The sequence below is a fragment of the Patagioenas fasciata genome, chromosome 1 (assembly GCF_037038585.1).
Source record: "Patagioenas fasciata isolate bPatFas1 chromosome 1, bPatFas1.hap1, whole genome shotgun sequence".
NCBI lineage: Eukaryota > Metazoa > Chordata > Aves > Columbiformes > Columbidae > Patagioenas > Patagioenas fasciata.
In genome coordinates this window covers 130,135,497-130,154,117 of record NC_092520.1, presented here as the reverse complement: position 1 = coordinate 130,154,117, position 18,621 = coordinate 130,135,497, and the positions used below count along the sequence as shown (strand labels likewise).

General features: G+C 40.2%; 1 protein-coding gene across 10 annotated transcripts in view; it reads left to right on the top strand.

The window, feature by feature from the left end:
- The window catches only part of PRMT8 (protein arginine methyltransferase 8), a 91,650-nt gene extending 77,322 nt beyond the window's left edge, over positions 1–14,328 (top strand). For 7 of the 10 annotated variants that reach the window (XM_071815112.1, XM_071815100.1, XM_065861303.2 and 4 more), the window contains 3 exons: positions 2,341–2,491; positions 10,949–11,070; positions 12,896–14,328. In XM_071815112.1, the coding sequence (XP_071671213.1) occupies positions 2,341–2,491; positions 10,949–11,070; positions 12,896–12,979 (357 nt within the window). In that variant the 3' untranslated portion in view covers positions 12,980–14,328. Of the gene's footprint in view, positions 1–2,340; positions 2,492–10,948; positions 11,071–12,895 lie in introns of those variants that run through there. The other 3 variants (XR_011741485.1, XM_071815117.1, XR_011741481.1) reach the window with 2 other exon arrangements.
- Positions 14,329–18,621: the final 4,293 nt, after the last annotated feature.

Sequence of the window (18,621 nt, the reverse complement as noted above, 5' to 3'; positions counted from 1 at the left end):
AATTACAGAAATTTGCAGCTATCACCCACCCGTACAGTCTAGCTTGTTAAAGCAAATTTTGCAGGCTACTATGAAAGTCTGCCAGTAGACTTCCAAAATTCTTATTCCTAGTATGCTTTTTTCTTCTTCTTTTGTAGGGGAAAAATAGAATATGCTGTTCCAGCTTTAAATGATCACTTAGAAGTATGCATCACATTTAAGCGCTAGTGACTCAGGGTGCCATTGCAATGTAGTAGAATATTTTTCATCATGGTTAAGTTATTCTTGAACAATATTGCTAATCAGACAGGCCAAAACTATGGCTTGCTTAATTCATAGAATCATAGAATCATTTCAGTTGGAAGAGACCTTCAGGATCATTGAGTCCAACCATAGCCTAACTCTAGAACTAAACCATGTCCCTAAGAACCTCATCTAAATGCCTTTTAAAACACCTCCAGGGATGGTGACTTCACCACTTCCCTGGGCAGCCTGTTCCAATGCCTGACAACCCTTTCCATGAAGAATTTTTTCCTAATATCCAATCTAAGCCTCCCCTGGTGCAACTTGAGGCCATTTCCTCTTGTCCTATCACTTGCTACCAACACCCCCTGTGCTACAACCTCCTTTCAGGCAATTGTAGACAGTAAGAAGGTCTCCCCTCAGCCTCCTTTCTTCCAGGCTAAACAACCTCAGTTCCCTCAGCTGCTCCTCATACAACTCATGCTCCAGACCCTTTGCCAGCTTCGTCACCCTCCTCTGAACTCTCTCCAGCAGCTCAATGTCTTTCTTATGATGAGGGGCCCAAACCTGAACACAGTATTCAAGGTGGGGCCTCACCAGTGCCAAGTACAGTGGCACAATCACTTCTCTAGTCCTGCTGGCCACACTATTCCTGATACAAGCCAGGATGCTGCTTGCCTTTTTGGCCACCTGGGCACACTGCTGGCTCTTACTCAGCTGGCTGTCTACCAACACCCCCAGATCCTTTTCCCCTAGGCAGCTTCCCAGCCACTTTTCCCCAAGCCTGTAGCTCTGCATGGGGTTGTTGTGACCCAAGTGACCCATTTCACCATAAGTTTGCTAAGTCTCAGAAACACATATGTGGTCCATGCAAAGATCTCAGTAACTGAAATATGGCTACGTCTTTTGATGTATATTTTTCTAGACTTCTCTTAGATTATAGAATACAATTGCTTAAAGAGTGCTCTATTGTGCCCTAAAGAGGCTAAAAGAGCCTTCTTCTAAAGGACATTCTAGATTCTACTCTCCATGTTTGCAGGGTGAATCTGAAGTAATGTTAGTGAGGTCAGTGAGATGATTCCTGGCTTATGTTGGGGGCACAGAAGAAACTTGGATTTCTCCCTACAAAGCTCCTATTTCTCTGCATGCATGAGCAGTTTCGTTGTTAATATTGACTTTCTGAATAACAGAGAGAAAAGTATTTTGCCCTGATAAGGACAATAAGGACAGTGAAGGCAGATACACTCAGGAGGATATGAGAAGGTGCACTGACAGAAAACATTTCCCATAGCATTATAATACATTTAATAGTATTTCAGACTTACTATCCTCCCTATCATGACAACAAGTTTTGGAAACAACCCAGATAAAAGCAATACCTAGCAGGGAAAACCAGATCCATCTAAAAAAAATCAGTTTAAGCCTTGAACAGTGGGATTTAAATATTGATGGAAATAAGCAATCTTGGAGACTACATCACTGCTCCCAACTACTGCAATCAAGCCATAGTATGATTTACATTATTTGCTTCTGTCCAAGATTAAGATCACTGCGCTTAGTATTTGGAAGTGGTTATCTGACACAGGACTAAAAAGCATTATCAGCAAAAAGCAGGCCTCTGCCATCCCTCACATATTTTCACTCCTTGGCACAGTCAAACCACATTCCCTTCCAGAGGTGCTCAAACAAATCAGAGGTTGATTTTTATTGAAAACCTAACTCTGATGAATATGGGCATAATAGGTGTTGAAATGGAGATATAGGTCCCAGTTCTAAGACCTTTCATTATCAGGGACTGTCACCATGAGGAAAAATGTCAAAGCGTGTTTTTACCTGTATTTGCTCCAGCTCCTGCAGCCTCTTCCTGCTGTCCTCAATGACACATGCTCTTCTGTGAGTGGCCTCATATCACACTTCTTCAACTTAGTCAGATAACTGTATCATTTGCTGATGATTTGGTATATTCTAGTGTACCATTGATTTCTTACATTGTTAAAGGGCTGCCAGTTGTCTTTGTTGCTGATCATTAAATGAAATGCTTAAGTCCATTACTTAACATTTACTTTAGAGTCACAGACATCTGCATTTAAATGTCTTTTTTCTTTCTCACCAAAACAGGAAGTAGATATTTATACAGTGAAGACTGAGGAACTGGCATTTACTTCTGCATTCTGCCTTCAAATTCAGCGTAATGATTACATTCATGCCTTGGTCACCTATTTTAATATTGAATTTACAAAGTGCCACAAGAAAATGGGATTTTCTACAGGTAATCTGTATTTCTTTTACTTGCATTTTGACTGTTATCTAGTCAATTGGTACAGGAAGGTTTACTGTACCATAAGGTTCGAATTTCAGTGATAAAAATTATTGTCACTTTGGGGGAGGTAAGTTGGGTGGGGAAAGGACAACTGCTTAAGGAATTCTGTGAAAACAGAGGCAGGCTTTCACAATGGGAACCATCAGAGAGTGTGAGAAGGAGATTGGCTGGTGGAGTAACTCCCTGGCGTGCCAGCCAGAAAGGTCCCAGGGAGATACCCCTCAAAAGGTGATGGACCCCCCGCCCTGTCAGGCTGAGGGGGGAGACCTGAGACAGCCCCTGCGCTGTTGCTGTCAGGCAGAGGTAGGGGACCAAAAAAATGAGGAGGGTTGGAAGCAAGTCCCAGTTCAGCATCATGGGCAAGCCCTCTCCCTACCTGCCTTGCTTCCCCAGGTGCCCCTCCATAATAGTTTTGAGGCCCTGGATCTCGAAGGAGAGGTAGGTGAGGATGTGGTGGAAGGCCCACCTATGAGGTCACATAGGAAGAGGCAATTGACACCACACCTCAAGACTCCCTCCAATAAGAAAGAAAGAAGGGGAATTGTAGTAGGCAATTCTCTTCTGAGAGGGACAGAGGGTCCAATATGCAGAGTTGATCCTCATCATAGTGAAGTGTGCAGTCTGCCTGGAGCCTGGATCAGGGATATCACCAGGGCACTCCCCAACCTGGTGCACTCGACAAACTACCACCCATTACTGATATTCTAGACACGTGGGGAGGAAGTTGCATCCAGTAGTCTGAGGAGAATGAAGAAAGACTTCAAGGCCCTGGAACAGTTGGTGAAAGAGTCTGGGGTGCAAGTCATCTTCTCTTCCCTCCTTCAATTTTTGGGTGATGATGTGGGACAGAATAGAAGGGTCCAGTCCATAAATTGCTTGGCTACGAGACTGGTGCTACAGGCGGGGCTTTGGGTTCTTTGATAATGGCTAGTTTTATAAGATTACAGTCCAAACAGTGATACATGGGAAAGGTTTATCTCACAAGGGCAAAAGGATGCTGGGACAGGAATTAGCAGGGCTCATTTGGAGAGCTTTTAACTAGATTTGAAGGGGGATGGGGTTGTAACTGGGCCTGCACCAGTGGAACAGCACTCTAGAATTGATAAAGACTGGGAGGCCTCCCATCCCCCTAGGGTGAAACCCGTGTGCTCAGCTAATTCCCTGAAATGCCTGTACGCCAAAGCACACAGCATGTGGAATAAGCAGGAGGAGTTAGAAACCTGTGTTTGGTCAGGAGATTATGATCTGGTGGCAATTACAGAGACATGGTGGGACAGCTCACATGACTGTAATGTGGTCATGGATGGCTATGTCCTTCTCAGGAAAGACAGGCCAGCCAGGTGAGGTGGTGGAGTTGTTCTTTGTGTGAGAGAGCAACTACAATGTATTAAGTACTGTCCAGGGGCAGATAAGGAGCAAGCTGAAAGTCAGTGGGTGAGAATTAAGGGGCAGGCTGGCAGGGGTGATACTGTTGTGGGTGTCTATTACAGGCCACCAGATTAGGATGAGGAATTTGATGAGGCCTTTTAGAGGCAGCTCAGAGCGGCCTCGCAGTCACAGGTTCTGGTTGTTGTGGGGGATTTTAACTACCCTGATGTTTGCTGGAAGGACTACTCAGCCAGCCAGCCACAGTCCAGGAGGTTCCTCCAGTGCATTGATGATAACTTCCTGATGCAAATGGTGGATGAGCCAACTAGGTGAGGAGCACTGCTGGTTCTCATTCTCACTAACAAGGAGGGTCTGGCTGAAGTGGTAAAGGTTGAGGGCTGCCTTGGCTGCAGTGACCATGAGATGATGAAGTTCAGGATCTCATGTGGCAGGAACAGAATACCAAGCAGAATTGCAACCCTGGACTTCAGTAGGGCCAATCTTGGCCTTTTCAAGCAATTGCTAGAGGAAATACCTTGGGACAGGGTACTTGAAGGTAAAGGTGCCCAAGATGGTTGGTTAACATTCAGGACTGCTACTTCCAAGCCTAGGATCAGAGCATTCCAATGGGTAGGAAGTCAAGGAAGGAAGGCAGGAGACCTGCTTGGTTAAACAGGGAGTTGCTTGGCAAACTCAAGTGGAAGAAGAGAGTCTGCAGATCATGGAAGGAGGGGCCGTCCACCTGGTAAGAATATAAAGCTGTTGTCAGATGGTGCAGGGATGCAACTAGGAAAGCTAAGGCCTCCTTATAATTAAACCTGGTGACAGGGGTCAAGGACAACAGAAAGCGCTTCTTCAAATAAATGGCAGATAAAACTAACACTAGAGGCAATGTAGGCCCACTGATGAATGAGGTGTGTGCCATGGTGACAGAAGACACAGAGAAGGCAGAGTTACTGAATGCCTTATTTGTCTCTTTCTACACTGCCGGAGACTGTCCAGAGGAGCCCCATACCCCTGAGGCCCCAGAGGAAGGCAGGACAATGGAGGAATTTGCCTCGGTTGATGAGAACTGGGTTAAGGACCAATTAAACAATCCAGACATCCATAAATCCATGGATCCAGATGGAATGCACCCATGGGTGCTGAGGGAGCTGGCTGACGTCAATACTAGGCCACTCTCCATCATCTTTGCTAAGTCATGGGAAAGGGGAGAGGTGCCTGAGGATTGGAGGAGAGCAAATGTCAATCCAGTCTTCAAAAAGGGCAAGAAGGAGGACCCGGGTAGCTATAGACCGGTCAGCCTCACCGCTACCCCTTGAAAGGTGACAGAACAACTTATGCTTGGTGCCATCTCAAGGCATATCAAGGATAAGAGGGTCATTAGGGGCAGTCAACATGGCTTCACCAAGGGGAAGTCATGCTTCACCAACCTCGTAGACTTTTATGAGGACATAACAAGGTGGATGGATGATGGTAAAGCAGTGAATGTGGTCTGTCTTGATTTCAGTAAAGCATTTGACACAGTCTCCTATAGCATCCTCACAGCTAAACTGTGGAAGTGCGGTCTGGACAATCGGGTAGTGAGATGGACTGTGAACTGGCTGAAGGAAAGAAGCCAGAGAGTTGTGGTCAATGGGGCAGAGTCTAGTTGGAGGTCTGTATTTAGTGGAGTGCCTCAAGGGTCGGTACTGGGACCAGTACTATTCAATATATTCATCAACAATGTGGATAAGGGGGTAGAGTGACTGTCAGCAAATTTGCTGATGACACCAAACTGGGAGGAGTGACTGACATGCCAGAAGGCTGTGCTGCCAAGCATTGAGACCTGGACAGGCTGGAGAGTTGGGTGGTGAACAATTTAATGAAATATAACAAGTGCAAGTGTAGAGTCTTGCACCTGGGCAGGAACAACCCCAGGTTCCAGTATAAGTTGGGGAAGGACCCATTGGAGAGCAGTGTAGGGGAAAGGGACCTGGAGTCCTGGTAGACAGCAGGATGATCATGAGCCAACTCTGTGCCCTTCTGGCCAACAAGGCCAATAGCATCCTGGGGTGGTTAGCAGGTTGCAAGAGGTTCTCCTCCCCCTCTACTCTGCCCTAGTGAGACCACATCTGGAATATTGTGTCCAGTTCTGGGCTCCTCAGTTCAGGAAGGACAGGAAACTGCTGGAGAGAGTCCAGCTTAGAGCAACGAAGATGATTAAGGGAGTGGACCATCTCCCTTAGGAGGAAAGGCTGAGGGAGCTGGGTCTCTTTAGCTTGGAGGAGACTGAGGGGTGACCTCATTGATGTTGATAAATATGTAAAGGGTGAGTGTCATGAGGGTGGAGCCAGGCTCTTCTCAGTGACAACCAATGATATGACAAGGGGCAGAAGGTGCAAACTAGAACACAAGAGGTTCCACTTATGTATGAGAAGAAACTTCTTCATGGTGAGGGTAACAGAGCACTGGAACAGGCTGCCCAGGAACGTTGTGGAGTCTCCTTCTCTGGAGACATTCAAAACCTGCCTGGATGCCTTCTTGTGTAACCTCCTCTAGGTGTTCCTGCTCCAGCAGGGAAATTGGACTAGATGATCTTTTGAGGACCCTTCCAATAACTAACATTCTGTGATTCTGTGAATGGTTGTAGTTAGTACAACTCAAACAGTTGTAAATGGGACCTGAGGGAAGTTAAATATGATTAGAAATCGCTTTTTTTCTCCCTTCACAGGAGCTCTCAACCCTTTACAAGAGATTTAAAGCTCAAAATACTTCGATAAAATACCTATTTGTAATTGATTCTAGAAGTATAACCATACAAGTGATGTTATTTGGTACCTCATATTTTTATATTTGTCAGTAACGATGTTTCCCTGGTCATTCTATAAATGTTCTATACTACAGTATTTCCCACACCATGATAGGCATCAGTATGTACTGGGAAACAAAGTGTGGCTAGGGAGATATGCACAATCTATGAGGCACTGCAGAGGAACCCTGAAATGCTAATATTTCTGAGTTCATGCTGAACAAAATTATCTAAAGTAGAAAACACTTTAGGTTTTAGGTATTTGTTTTTTCACAGAAGACTGATTTTTTTTTCAGCAGTAGGCAGCCCATTAATCCTTTCTAAAAAGTGATATATTCAAACCTTCAGTTTTGTGTAAAAAACAGCTTTGAACCAAGGGTGTAGTTACTGTGTTGTGATGGCAATGGAAACCCACCTTATTAAAGGAGGTCTACTTATATTGCAGGAACTACATTGAAGGTCTTTTATAGCATTGAGAACGTGGCTTCATCTGCGAAGGAATGTGTTTCTCTTTTATGTGTGCATATGAACATACATGTTTTAAGAAACATCCATTGAACAGATGATGATATTTGATTGTTTTCCAGTCAAATGTGTCCCATCAGCAAATCTGGCCCTCAAATCCAGCCATTCTTTTTTTTTGACTTGTAGACATCCCAGTGAATAAGCATCAAAAGTGACAAGGAAATGGATCCATTATGTTATTGCAAGGAGCTACAATAGCATAGACATAAACTTGCTCCAGTATCAGTACAGCAAAAGGTGGCTGGGATGAGGACTTTCTTGACTCTTCTTGCCTTTTCGGTGTATGGAATAAAGAGGTCCCACTCAGGGACTTAAACAGATGATGTTCTGCAACACCACCACAGGTGGGCTTAGCTTCCATTAGCGTATAGTAGTAAGAACTTGAGGAAGGATTGAGGTTAAATAGTACTAGTGAGAAGAGGCTACATTTGGACAAAAACCTAGAGCAGATATCAAGTTTGGCATATTTTTTCTTACAGAGAGGTTTTTTCAAACCCACCTCAACTTGCAAATATATGTACAAGATATTTTGTGCCTACCCATCATAAATAAAGGGGAAATGAGTCACATTCTTCAAAATTGCTAAACCTCTATCAAAAATGATGTTCATCAGCAGTACTTGAAAACCTAGCTTCTCTAAACTATCTCTAGCTCCCACTTCAGAGGTTCTGAATGCTTAGTTATACACTCATATTGTAGGATGCTTTCAGCTTTGATGACTTGCCCTTTCTCATCATTCTTTGTGTAACTAGAGCTGCTGGTGACTCAGCCTCCTTGGAAGCTTGCTTACAGAGGCTTCCTATGTCTCCAAACTCTGTCTCCTGTCACTTGGCAAATGCTACATTTCTCCTATCAAATGCTTTTATTTGCTTTACTGTCAATTTTCTGAACATCTTACTCCAGTAACTCAAGCTTTTTGTGTGTTTTTGGCAAGGGCTTCTTCTAAAACTGTCTTTGATACAAATGATGCTACAGCCACATCACCAGTTGTAGCAGATCTAGAGACCACTCTAAAACCTGGGGAACCAATTGGTTGTGACTTCTCAGCACAGTACTTGGTCCAGTGTTTCCTCTGAGTCCCATGTGGTGCCCCTCTCCTTGCACTAAGACAAGTACTATTTAAATGGAAGGGTTAATTTTTATTCAAAGTATCTAAAATAATTGGAGAGGTGCTTTGTTGCCGTTGGAGAACAAGGTTTTTTATATTATGAAACTGCTAATACATGAGTTGTGCCTCAAGGCACACCATCAGGGCTACAGAACCCTAAATAAGTCCATAGGATCAGACATGAGGTATCCAAGTGTGCTGAGGGTGCTTGTCAATGTTATTGTAAGGCTACCCTCTAATACCTTTAAAAGGCCATTGTGACAGGGGAAGGTTCTTGAATCTGTGATTTGAAAAACACAGCTATCGCACACATCTTCAAGAAGTGCAGTAAGCAAGATCCATAGAACTACAAACCAGTCAATCTCACCTCAGTTCCTGGGAAGCTTATGACACAAATTCACCTGGAAACTATTTCCAGCTATATGAAGGACAAGAAGGTCATTGAGAACAGCTAAGCATGGATTTACCAAAGGCAATTATACCTAACCAAACTGATTGCATTATAGACAACTAGATGTGTGGATGAGGGAAGATTCGTGGCTGTTGTATACCTTGACTTTAGCAAGGCCTTTTATGCACTCTTGCATAGCATCCTTACAGCTGTATGGGTGAGATATAGACTGGATAAGTGACTAATAATATGAGTGAAAAATTGGCTCAACATGTGTCAATCAGCAAAGTCAAATCAGAGGCCAGTTAGTAGCATCCTGCAGGTGACCAACAGTGAGGTCAATATTGTTCCACATCTTTTTAACAACCTGGATGATAGGATAGAGTGCACTCTCCACAAATCTGTTGGTGATCCCAAATTGGGAGAAGCATAATCTGGAGAGAAAGGGCTGCTATTTAGAGAGACCTATGCAGGTTCAAAATGGCCTGATGAGAACCTTATAAAGTTCGGCAAAGCCAAATACAAAGTCCTCCAGCTGGGACCAAACAAGTCTATGCTATTGCTTGAGCCAACTAGCTAGAAATCAGCTTTGCTGGAAAAGACTCTTCGATTCTGGTGAGCCACAAACTGAGTATGAGTCAGCAGTAGGCCTTTGCAGCAAATCTGGCCAATTTTCCTGACCTGTATTTGTATGAATGTAAACAGGAGGTTGAGGGAAGTGGTTCTCTGTCCCTGTTCAGCACATCATGACAAGGTAGGTGCGGAACAAGTTACTCCATAAGAAGGCATTTTAGGCTTCTGTAACTGAAGGAATAGATGTCACTGTCTAGAAGACTGGTCTGGTTGCGCCGCTAGCGTCCTCTGCATAAGGGCTTGTACACATATACATGTGTGTGTACAAGATAGCAGTTGATTTAAAATATAATTTAAATTTAATTTTGGTCTAACATGTTCTAAGTTCAAAATTTTACAGAGGCATGTCCAAATGGAAAACATATTCTGGATCTGAACTCCTGCAAGAAGAAATCTCCATTTAGCAATTGAGATTAACAGTCATTAAAACTGTCTAGACACATAGCCAGAAATTTTCTGGTAAAATACTTTTCCTTTGGGAGATACCAGTTTGCCAACACAGTCTCTGACAAATTTATTTATATCAGTCTTCCGATTCTAGAATTTTGGACGAAGAGAATTATTACAAATTCCTGTCCTGATAGTTTAAAAAAACAAAACAAAACAAAGCACCAAACGTCCATTATTTTCACAGTCACAAACCATTTCTAAAGCCAAATATTTTTGAGACATTGATGTTGAAATAAAATGAAATAATTGTTTTATTAAACAGTGTTAAGATATTATTAGCATGACTCAATACAGTGGGCTCCTGTCTGCATCAAAAAAGTGACTGAGGAAACCAATGGAAGAAAAATAAGTTTATCAGAGGCTTTTTTGCTGGGTCAGGAAATCTCTGAACTTGTACATCTATTCTTAGGTTCCTAGATGCTCTTAACTGCAAAAATGCTAGGAACAAGAAGTAACCAATGCAAGTTCATTAGACACTGCTCAAAGATTTGAATTCAATCAAAAGTGAAAACAAATAAGTAAAAAAACCCAAACCACCTGAAATAGCAGAAGGTCATCAAAGTGATTCTGCTAAGCAAGACTAGAAATTAATTTACATCAGTATCCATCTCTGGCAAATTTACCACAACATGTGACTTCAAAATTCCAAAACCAGGTCAAAATGCAGGTGCCCTTTCTCCAGCTGCATCCTGCTGAAAACTATAAAATCTGCTGTTCTGGGATCATAAATCAAATATTTCATCTGTGTCATTGCAATTAATAGTTTTTGATGAACCTTTCTTTCATGTTTTTTGTAACTGTTTTTTGACATCTCACTTTCAAAATGTTTAGTGGTAAGGATTTCCACAACTTCAGTGTGTGTGGGTTGAAAGGAAAGCATAAAAAAGTGCCTATCATGCTCCCTTTGTGGAATCCTTCTTGTGGGGTGTGATTCACATCTGACATATTCCAGTAAAAATCAGAAAGCAACCCACTGACAGTCAATAGAATTGTGTTGTTGTAAACCATGTTTGCTAATATAGTATATAAGTTAAAGCATTCTATGAGAAGAAAAGGCATTTTTTCAGTGTTTCCAAGTCTTAATTTGACTTGTAATACAAAGAAGAAATTTCTGTCAATAATACCATATATATTTTTTAGCACCTGATGCTCCCTATACTCACTGGAAGCAAACTGTCTTCTACTTAGAGGACTATTTAACTGTGAGACGAGGAGAAGAAATCTATGGGACTATATCCATGAAACCAAATGCAAAAAATGTGGTGAGTCAGCATCACTGATTCTAATTCCAACTCTATTGATCACAAACTATAATAAGCAGTAAATAAAATGCACATAAGCATAACAACAAGCACACTAAAGGTTATAAACTCATGTTTATTAGTCAAAGCTTTGGCCACAGCTTCACCAAAAATGGTGATAGCAATAGTAATGCAGTGCTAATGTTACAGAACTCAGCCTGCAAGGGGGAAGGAAGAAATGATTCATCACCAAGTCAGTTACTCTGTGCAGTCAGCTTAGCTAACATTTTGTAACACAAGTAGGGAAGGATCTCTTCATACTGTCACTAAAATCCATGGTAAGATCTCTTCTGACAGCACAGGATGATCAGGAGTAAGTACTTCAGTTCCACATCTATAGCCAGATCTCCCATACAGTGACCAAGAACCCTCTTTTAGGAAATTAACAGCTTTCAGCTGAATGTCTGTATTAACTCACTGATCAAATGTGTTTGAACTCACTAATTAAGTTATATGGTTGATTAAAAATCGTGGCTTTCCACAGAAAATACTGATGTTTTATATAAGACTGAAGATAAAGCATGATGGATATCACACTACGATGATTGGTGAAAACTTCCTTAATTTCTTTGCTATGGGCTGAATCCCTCACCAAGTATGTCAGTTATTCAGTGTTGCGTTAAACTTGTAAGAACTATGAGACATGGTCTGATGGATATCTCATGCCTGTATAGAAGAGCAAGACATGAGAAGTATGGCTTCTGGGAGAAGCAGTGGCATCATTTTCAGTCACAAACCTTGAGCAGAATCTCTTCATTGTCTATTACAACATACAACCATTAAAATAACCTGGTTATAATCCATCCATGCAGTTGTTGCAATCGTTGAAATATTGCATTTCTTGACTGTAGCAAATCTTGACTGTAGTAAATTGCCTCCTTTTTTTGCATTATCTCTCGTCTTTTGTACCAAATACAGATTGAATATGGTTTTCATAGTAGTGTTGGCACAGAGGAAGAAATAAATATGAAATACACACAAAATATACTTGGCACTGAAACAAAAACATTGACTCCTGAAGCTCCCGCTTGGTGTGAAAGTAGAGGAAAACAGTTTGTTTCCCAACTTGATGTTGCCCTTGGGGGCAGCTGGAACATTTTATTATGTGATGAATGTATCAATTTTCGTTTGAGAGAGAAATGAAGAAAATATTTCAAATTTGTTTGCACAGCAGTAAGCACCTGAATGCAGATTTATGTGCTAAAATTAATGTGTTCTTGATAGTTATCACAAGATAGTGAGAGCACCTTGGTTCAAAAGGATTTGTTAGTGTTTTGTTCTGAAACATGAAGCCTTTCAAAAGCTTGCAGAGAGACAACTTTGTTTTGTAGGGCTACATAGTGCCTACTTCCAAATCATGTAATTATAAGATAAATAATGCCTGAGGGCTTCCCTACAATAGGAAGATTACTAGATCTATTCTGGAATAAGTCCTAGTGCAAAAACCCTAAATTAAAAGCATCTCAATGGGGGATATCCTTAAAAAATGCTACAGAATGTGCATGATAGCACAGCATTTCAGAAGCCTCCCAGTTGTAACAAGGACACTTAATCAGCCTTAAGAAGGATACACAAATATGCCCTAGGCATAGATTGTGTGGGGAATGCTATTATACATCCTACATTGTGCTTTTTCAGTGTTAGCAACATTTAAAAACAAAAGAAGTTAGAAACCACAGTAGGTATCTCCTGAATCTGCAGGTCTTTTCAACCTGAATGATGATAACTGGATTCATACACTAAACTTACGGTCTTACTTACATGTTACATTTAAATCTTTTTACAGCGTGACCTGGATTTCACAGTAGACTTGGATTTTAAAGGACAGCTATGTGAAATGTCAGTATCTAATGACTACAAAATGCGCTAGCAAGAAATCTTTCAGAGAGATGAAAAGGAGAATTTTATTAAGTCCTGAACTGCTGAACTTCAAGCTAGGAACAACTGTTCACAAGATTATTATATTAAATACTATAATGTTTACTCTGATGAAGAGTGGTAACCTGATCCTTCTTGCAAGTAGTACAGGGGGCTGGGATCCCACTGTGAATGTACAGTATACAGAACTGCAGCTTTTGTCAAACAGGAAAAATGAGTGTTCTGGTTAACTTTAGGATGCCAGAAGATACATATACAAATTGTACTACTTACTGTGAATTTCTGGTTCTTCCAAGCTTTGCATGTTAAAAATTATTAGGGCAGCTTTTACACTATGAAAGACCACTACAGTACATCACTATGATAACATTACTGGACTTATTTTCAATATAAATGAATATATATATTGTACATGAGAAAAAAAAAGTCATTTCATAATAGGAATTTGTTTTGTGATTATTTAATTCTCATTATCCAGTTCGAGAAAGATAATGATGTTACCTCTGGCACCACTCTAAGCAGTGATCTATTCCATTAACTGTCCAAAGTTATAGCTTTGGTAAATATTCTGTGCAAAGAGTAGATAAGACCTGAGCATTTACAGAAAGTACAACTATATTTTTGAATGTTCCTTGGAAAACATGGACCATTAGTTTCAAAATTCACCTTCACAACTGGATGTCTGTCAGAGCTTTAAAAAACATTAGCTTTTTATTCTTGAAAATATTCCGTGGTGATTTTTTATAGGTGGATTTTGCATGAGACCTTCTGAAATCAGACACCTAGTATTTAAATGTGATGAATGAAAAGTCTCTGAAATGGTGGGTAATTCATGTTTCTTGGTCATGCCGTATTTCAGTTCTTTGCAAGATTCTTAATACAAAATAACCAAAAAAAAGGAATTAGTGTTTTAGTGATGTTTTAGATAAGTTTTAAATTGCAAATACTATTCTCAAGAGTGCAGTGATTTGCAGGAACAAGCTAATGTCTTTAGAAAAATGTCCATGGTTTCTGATATTACTAAGATGCCTGTAACTTCCCTGTCCCTTTACACCCCTTGTTTTTCTTACAATATCTCCTGCTTATAGTTAAAATATTAACTGCTTATAATTCTACATACGTATATATCATGTCTTTTTACTATATGAATGTTGAACACTTAATCACAAGTGATTCATCAAAAACTGCATCATTGGTCCTATCTACCTATTTTCCTATTTTCCAGTCTGTCTGGCATCAGGCACTAAATCATGTTGCATCATGTATTGGATGAGATTGACTAGTTCTTTGCGTAAAAATTCTTTTTAATCACCTGCAAATAAAGCATACTTGAAGATCTATTTTGCCAGTATTTGTCAACTTTTCACTTTTTAGAAACCTATTTCTATTGTTTTTTCCTGCACAAAAACTTCACAGTGCCTCCCATTTTCTACTGGTCTAAAGATTACAATCTAGAGATTGTATCACATGGTAGACTGACATTAAACTGTAAATCAGCAGTAAAAGATATTGTTTGCTGTGTAGTTCATCACTGTTGTTTTCAAGCACTTTTCTTTCCTTTTCTTGGAATAAGGATAAATGACGTTCCTCACAATATGACCGGGTTTTTATCTGTCAAATGTTACTGTCATTTTCAAGGTATCACTTCATAGCTAGATCAGCTACTCTGTCAGTAACGGATTGGACTAGAAAAAATACTAGAAGTCCCTTTCTACTAACACTTCCATGATTCTAGGACTTTAAGGTAAGGAATTCTACTAGATTTTTTCTCAGTCATCTTCATTTATATAAAGGTACTCAAACAATGTTTTCATCTTCTCCTTTGCCAGTAGTTCCTGAGGCAACTGTAACTGAAAGAGGAAAGACCCTTACTTTGTTTGTCTAACTTATACTTCAACAGCACTTCAGACCATCCACTTCTCTTGCCTACTGCATGAATCTGTAATATTAAAATAATAACAAAGAAGGAGGGGAACACTTTGTTTTAAAAAAAAAAAAGAAAAAAAGACAAATCACACACATACAAAGATAATTCACAAGGGTCTGCCTGCCTTTACTGAAAACTGTCCTTTTTGTCTGACAGCATTAGACAAGAAGCAGCTAAGAAAACTTGATCAGAACAGCTTATTAACAAATTTGAGAGGTACTTTAAGCACTGCTGTGTACTGCTGTTTCTGCTTCATCTTTCACCTAAAGACAGTGAAATGTAGGTCTCTCTTCAACAGTGGCCACCTTGCCTTCTCACACGTGCCCCTTCACTTCAGTGTTGCAGGACTAAGCTGTTCCCGATATCACTAATGGCACAGTTCTGGGATCATGATCAGACTTCAGTCACTTCCAGCCCTGGGAAATGGCTTGTGCTTTTCTTCACATCAAAAGCATATCACACATTTCTTCACATAAAGAACGGAGAGTATCTACTACAGTGCTGAGTATCTTCAAATGGCAGTAATCAAAAAGAAAATATAGGCTTCTAAGGCCATTATAGGTATTACCTACCACTAAGGTTTTGAAAGCATCAATGAGTTGAGTGTACGTAGGATCTGTTAGGTAAGCATTAGTGAAACATATATGCAAAGAGCTTGCAGACCAGGTGCAATTGGCTGATAAACTTTCCTCAGCAATCCAACAACTCTGGGTAACCACCACAGAGTCTGAGCCTAATCCTCTCAAGGCTTGAATAAGAAGGTCTATCATGGACTCCAGGTTGAATCCAAGCCACTAATATTCAAAGCGTAGCATTAAATTACTAATGACAAAATGACTGTTGATGTCTGAAATAGACATATGTTTAAAGTTTTTCTTTTCCCTCTCGCTGACAAGAAAAGAAGATCATGAGCTGAGGACAGAGAACGAGATACAAACTGAAATGCAGAAATCACACAAAAGACTGTCCCTGATGAATAACAAATAGAGCACTAGAGAAAGAAAAAGCAGGTTGCTTCTGCTTTGACTCTAATCTTAAGGTAATAGTATTAAAACTCTTCTCAGGAATTGTCCTATCACTTGAAACACAAAGGAGCACCCAAAAAAGCTAGATACTGAGCATGCCTCTAAGACGCGTAGTGTGTAATTCATACTCCTGCAGGATTAGGGAGGTAGTCCCTAATGTTAAGAGAGGGCCCCCTCTGTTCCCAAGATTCTATGCAGAACAGTATAGTATGACTATTCTCACATACATTTCTTACTTCCAGCACCAACTAGCCCTTGCCAGATGTTATTAAAGTTTCACAGTTTTGGTTTGGCTTTTGCAGGACTTGTTCTGGGGACCTTCATATGTGCTGAATTAGGAGTTTTAGAGCCATTTTGCACTCTCTTAGACTTTTAGTAGGGGTTGAAACAGTCTAGAATATAGACAAAAGCATTACCCAAGACAGCACGTTTTTGCTATAGAGCTAATTTGAAGAACCTTCTCAGAGATAATTTCTTACAGGATTTGTCTTTAATATTTATTCATAAATTAATTTACCACATACAGATTTGATTGTAAATAATCAAGAGAAACTTTCTTCACTCAGAAGGTAATTTTATAAAGTATACATGCTATTCTATGTCTATAATGAATAAATCACCATCATAACAAGATAATCCAACAGTCACTCTCCTTTACCCATAAAATACATTCCACATATACTACTTACATAAAAAATACATATCTATCTATCTATCTATCTATCTATCTATCTATCTATCTATCTACTGTCATTTCAGAATCTTGTCAATAACATTGTAAGTGGACCAAATCATATGGGTTGAATTTAGTGTAAAAAAGGACAATCTGTACTGTATAATCAGCAACTTGAAGTACCGTGCAGACTGGTAGATGTAATGTTGTCTGTGATCAGGAGACACCACAAGGCTTTTTTTATTTAAAAAAAACCTGCAAATGAGAAAGAAAGACTTAACAAAAACATGTTCCAGTGTTAGTGGTATAATAGACAAAGCAATACAGTATTGTATTTATTTTCAAATTACAAAGCCTCATGAGTGTTACAGAAATGGGAAATTAGCTTTCAGAAGACTGTTTTCATTGGTGACCATGCTTTTCTTTTGCAGGCAGGAGAAGCAAAAGAGAAATGGGGAGGGTGGCGGAGCAGGAATGTACCAGAATGACCTACTTCTTATCAGTCTGTCCCTTCCCTCATTCAGGTGGAGTCAGGGAACCAGAACTCCTTTCTTAGATGAATAAGAATAGATTACTTTAGCCACGTTAAATGAATCCTGCTAAATATGAAGAAGATTGGGGGCGGGGGGAAAAGGCATTCAAAATTCAAAGGGGACAGCAAAACAGAGCAGCCGGAGTTCTTTTGCTGTACAACCTAATAGAATCTTAGAATAATTTGTGATGGAAAAGACTTCTGGAAGTCTTTGGTCTAACCACCCACTCAGATTAGGGCTAACTTCAGAGCCAACTCATGTTGCTCGGGGCCTTGTCCAGACAAATCCTGAACATTTTTGAGAACAGAGATTCCCCAGGCTCTCTGGGCAGCTGTTCCAATGCTGTGCTAATCTCACAAAGAGATGCTCAACTGGAGATTCTCTTGTTATAACTTGAGACTGCTGGCTCTTGTTCTTTTACTATTTTCCCCTGAGAGGACCCTGTCTCTGTTTTAACTGTAACTCCCCATTAGATATTGTAAGATTTGATTATTTCGCATCTTAGTCCCATCATGATAGCTCCTCTCCTGCCTATACAACCCTTGATTGCATCCTAGCCTTTTATATGAATTACATCACCTATCCACCTGTAATCCCTCCCCTACCTTTTTTCTTTCTATATTTTTCTGCTGTTAGACTGCTTAAGAAATGTATCTAAGGGTTTTGCAAAGAATGTAACTCCAAGGGTTGCTAATCAAGGAGAACATCAGGTTCTCTTACCATGTTGTGTTGGTGGCATGAAGGACACATTTTAAGAGTAATTTTCAGGTTGGCATATGAGGTATAAACTTGTGCCAGTGTGTGTGTACTTGCCTAGTTTGAACACAGAACAAAGACAGGTGATTTATTTTTCAATAGGCTTTAAGTATTCACAGACTAGTTCCAACTGGAAAAATGTGAGGGTTTTAGTGCTCTTTAAAATATTTCCTTTCAATGTTTCTCAGAGATCATCTCAGATGTTAATCCCCAAAGCACCCAGGCAGGTGAGAGGAAGACACATCTTTTAGATGGTATCACAACTTCCTAAAAATTATGTGTGAATTTACAGCACTTATGAATCTTTTTTAAAACCAACTAAAGAAACAACCCTGATGTTTCAGAACTGGTATAACGTTTGTTTTATAATAGCCTTATTGTAAAAGAAAAAAACTCATATTACTTTAAATTCATTTTTCATGTGTTGTTTTAGAGTAAAAAAGTAGTGAATCATCAGGTAGACATTCCACAGAATATTGGTATTTCTGCATAATATGTTGACTAAGGTGAGCCTGGGCAATAGTATGTCTACAAGGAACTAGACTGTTCCCTGAAAATCTGTGGATAGGCACAAAAAAGGTAAAAAAGACATGTGCTACACACTGCTGAGATGGAGAAAGAGGCAGATTACTGCTCACAGGTGACTGCTAAAGCAGAGCACCTGCCCTTTAGACAATAACTTATTCCAGGGTCCAGATATTGCTGAAGGGGAAGGGAAAG